General features: G+C 40.7%; 1 protein-coding gene across 1 annotated transcript in view; it reads left to right on the top strand.

The window, feature by feature from the left end:
* Positions 1 to 928: 928 nt before the first annotated feature.
* The window catches only part of LOC114053612 (trem-like transcript 4 protein), a 16,732-nt gene continuing 14,608 nt past the window's right edge, over positions 929 to 3,052 (top strand). The window contains exons 1-2 of the mRNA XM_027876701.1: positions 929 to 1,022; positions 2,814 to 2,980. Coding sequence (XP_027732502.1) covers positions 2,929 to 2,980 — 52 coding nt within the window. The 5' untranslated portion in view covers positions 929 to 1,022; positions 2,814 to 2,928. The remainder of the gene's footprint in view (positions 1,023 to 2,813; positions 2,981 to 3,052) is intronic.

Raw genomic sequence — 3,052 nt, 5'->3', positions numbered from 1 at the left:
AAAGATACTGGAGTGGTTTGCCATTTCCTTCTTTAGCTCATTTTGAAGATGAAGAAACTGAGTCAGGATCTGCCACATTCCTCTGAGGATCACTATCATCAGCTATTTTTATAAGCACTCAAGTTCACCAAGCTCAAAATTTTTCAAAATGTTTAGAAAGTGCTGATATTCCCAGATCAACTGTAGGTAGTCTCACTCAGGATACCTTTTGTCTCAGGCAGTCTGTCAGATACTAGGCAATGGGTGCTCAACACAATTCATTCATTTTTTGGAAAAACTTGCATGAACTGATGCAAAGCAGAGTGAGCAGAACCAGTAGAACATTGTATCCAGTAAGAACAATATTATGTACAATGATCTGCTATGAATGTTAGCTATTCTCAGCAATGCTAAGATCCAAGACAATTCAAAAGGACTCATGATGAAAAATCCTATCCACCTCTAGAGAAAAAACTGATGGAGTCTGAATATAGACCAAAGCATACTATTTTCCTCTTTATTTTTTGTGGCTTTTTATCTGTGTTTTCTTTCACAACATGACTAATATGGAAATGTGTTTTGCATGATTGCACATGTATAACATGTTAAATTGCTTACCATCTCAAGGATGGACTAGAGGAGGGAGGGAAAGAGAAAATTTAGAGCTCAAAATTTTTAAAAACTTAAAAATTGGTTTTACATGTAATTGGGAAAAATAAAATATTTTAAAAAATCAACAACCAATTTGTTAGCTTTGGTTAGAGGGATAGGGACTGGAATAGAATTGTGATTTCATTGGCATAATGAAATCTTAGGTGAGGAAATTTCCTTCTCTGCAACTTAGAGTTTCAATTATGAAAATTTATTGGTACTATGCCATGCAAATGTACATTAATCCAAGAATATAGATGGGAAATTAAGATACTTTTACCACCTTGCCTCACCTTAGGTTTTTATCATCTTTAAGAACAATGGATATTTCCACCGCCCCCGAAGCATGGTCTCAAACCTGGATACATCTGTGGACTGGTCAGATTCCAAAGGTCAGGAGACACTAAGTTCTCAGGAATTTTTGCAGGAAAACTTAAAAAATATACAGGTTACCAAATGAGTTCATACTCAGAACATTCTCCCAACTGAACTCTTATACCAGTGATTCTTGAAATTTTTGGTCACAGGATCTTTATAAATACTCTTTTTTTTTTTTTTTTTTTGGTAACACAGTCCCAGGGTCACACAACTAGGAAGCATCAAGTGTTGGAGGCCAGATTTAAACTCAGGTCCTCCTGACTCCAGGGCTGGTGCTCTTATCTATTGTTCCACCTAGCTGCCCCAGGACCTAAATACTCTTAAAAATTACTAAGAACTCTGAAATGCTCTTGCTTATGGGATATATCTGTTGATATTTACCATATTAGAAATTAAAAAGGACAAATTTGAATCAGTTAATAATTAATTAATTAAAATAATAATAATCATGAACCTATTAAATGTTAATAAAACATTTAAAGCTAAAAACAACTATGAAGTGTCATTGTTTTTACTAACTGTGGAAAACTCTTTATCATCTGGCTTAATAGGACAAAGCTGGGTTCTCATGTCTGCTCTCCATTCAATCTGTTGCAATCTGATGTTTTCAGCTGAAGTATATAAAACAATATGAACTCACAATGATATATAGTTGGAAAAGGGAGGTATAGTTAAAGAGGCAAACAGAATTATTGTAATTAGGTAAATAGTTGTGACCTATGGAGACCCCCTAAAAGAGGGCTGGGGACTGAGAGGTACCTGATTGCGCAGTGAGTGGAGTTCTGGGGGATGGAGTCATTTAGAGCTCGTTTCAAATCCAGGCTCAGATACTTATTAGTTGTGTGACCCTGGGTAATTCATGTACTCCTTTTTTGCCTCAGTTTCCCCAACTGTAAAATAAGGGGTAACAATAGTACCTACTTCCCTGAGTTATTGTGAGGATCAATGAGATAATGATTGTAAGAAGCTTAACATAGTGCCTGGCCTATGGTAGGCATCGTATAATGCTTTTCCCCTCCCTCCCTTCTTTCAGAGGTCCTTGGACCACTGAGAACTTCTGGATTAAATGGTTTCTGAGGTTTCTTTTGTCTGTGGATTAATGCTCTATGGTCCCATGATATAGTTTACATGGAAGGCAATCCTAGATATATCCCTGTCTCTCCCCCAGAGGAATAATGGACAATATTTTCTGATTAGAACACAAGGCTGTGTCCAGCAGTCTCTGCTTCCCAACTCCCTTTAGCCAAATCATTTCCATGGGGAAGGAGAAAGGACAGAGAATGCTGGGTGGAAAGGACTTGTGTGACCAGTAAGAAGAGGAAGAGTCTCACTGGTTCTTCTTGGCCACAGGGAGAGGACAAGGGATGGCATCTTCCTCTTCTGGATGTTCTTCCTAAACAGACCCCCATGTCCCCAGCAGCTGCCATCCACCTAAAGTTGTCCTCTCAGACCAGACAGCTCCATTTCCATTTGCCTGAATGATGATGAAGTGCTAGGCCCATTTCTCCTTACCTTCACCCTCCCCTTTGCCCAGGTTCATTGGATACCTAGACATGGGATAGATGCATGTGGGAACAGGAAGCCTATGGTGTAACACAAGCTCTAGTGGTGATTCTAAGGGCCAAGGCTCTTCTTGAGGAGGGTCCCTAGGTCATCAGTGGGGTCAGAGCCCTGACCAGAGGAATTCCCCAGATGTAAGTGCTCTTACCTCTCTTGTATGAGGTCAGCATGTTTCCTCTTTCCACTCCTCCCACTTTCCCAACCTTAGTTTTGCCCACTCTCTGTTACTTCTTCTTTCCTCTCAGAGGCTCAGAATCAGACAGTGGAGAATCAGGACCAACACCCTCCTGCCATCCATCAGCCCAATGACAGCATGAAGAGACCACCTCCCATGTCTCCTGACTCTGGACCCACAGAGGCATGATGGCCCAGGCAGCCCCACTGCTACTGCTCCTGCCTTTGCTGTTAATGGGTATCTGGGGGTGGGGGAGGATAGGGAAGGGTAGAGGTGATGACTGACAGGGAGCAGAGAAGAGAGAGGAGA

Source organism: Vombatus ursinus, unplaced genomic scaffold, assembly GCF_900497805.2.
Source record: "Vombatus ursinus unplaced genomic scaffold, bare-nosed wombat genome assembly UNPS02014811.1, whole genome shotgun sequence".
Classification (NCBI taxonomy): domain Eukaryota; kingdom Metazoa; phylum Chordata; class Mammalia; order Diprotodontia; family Vombatidae; genus Vombatus; species Vombatus ursinus.
Note: the sequence above shows the minus strand (reverse complement) of the source record. Positions and strands in the feature narration are given on the sequence as shown.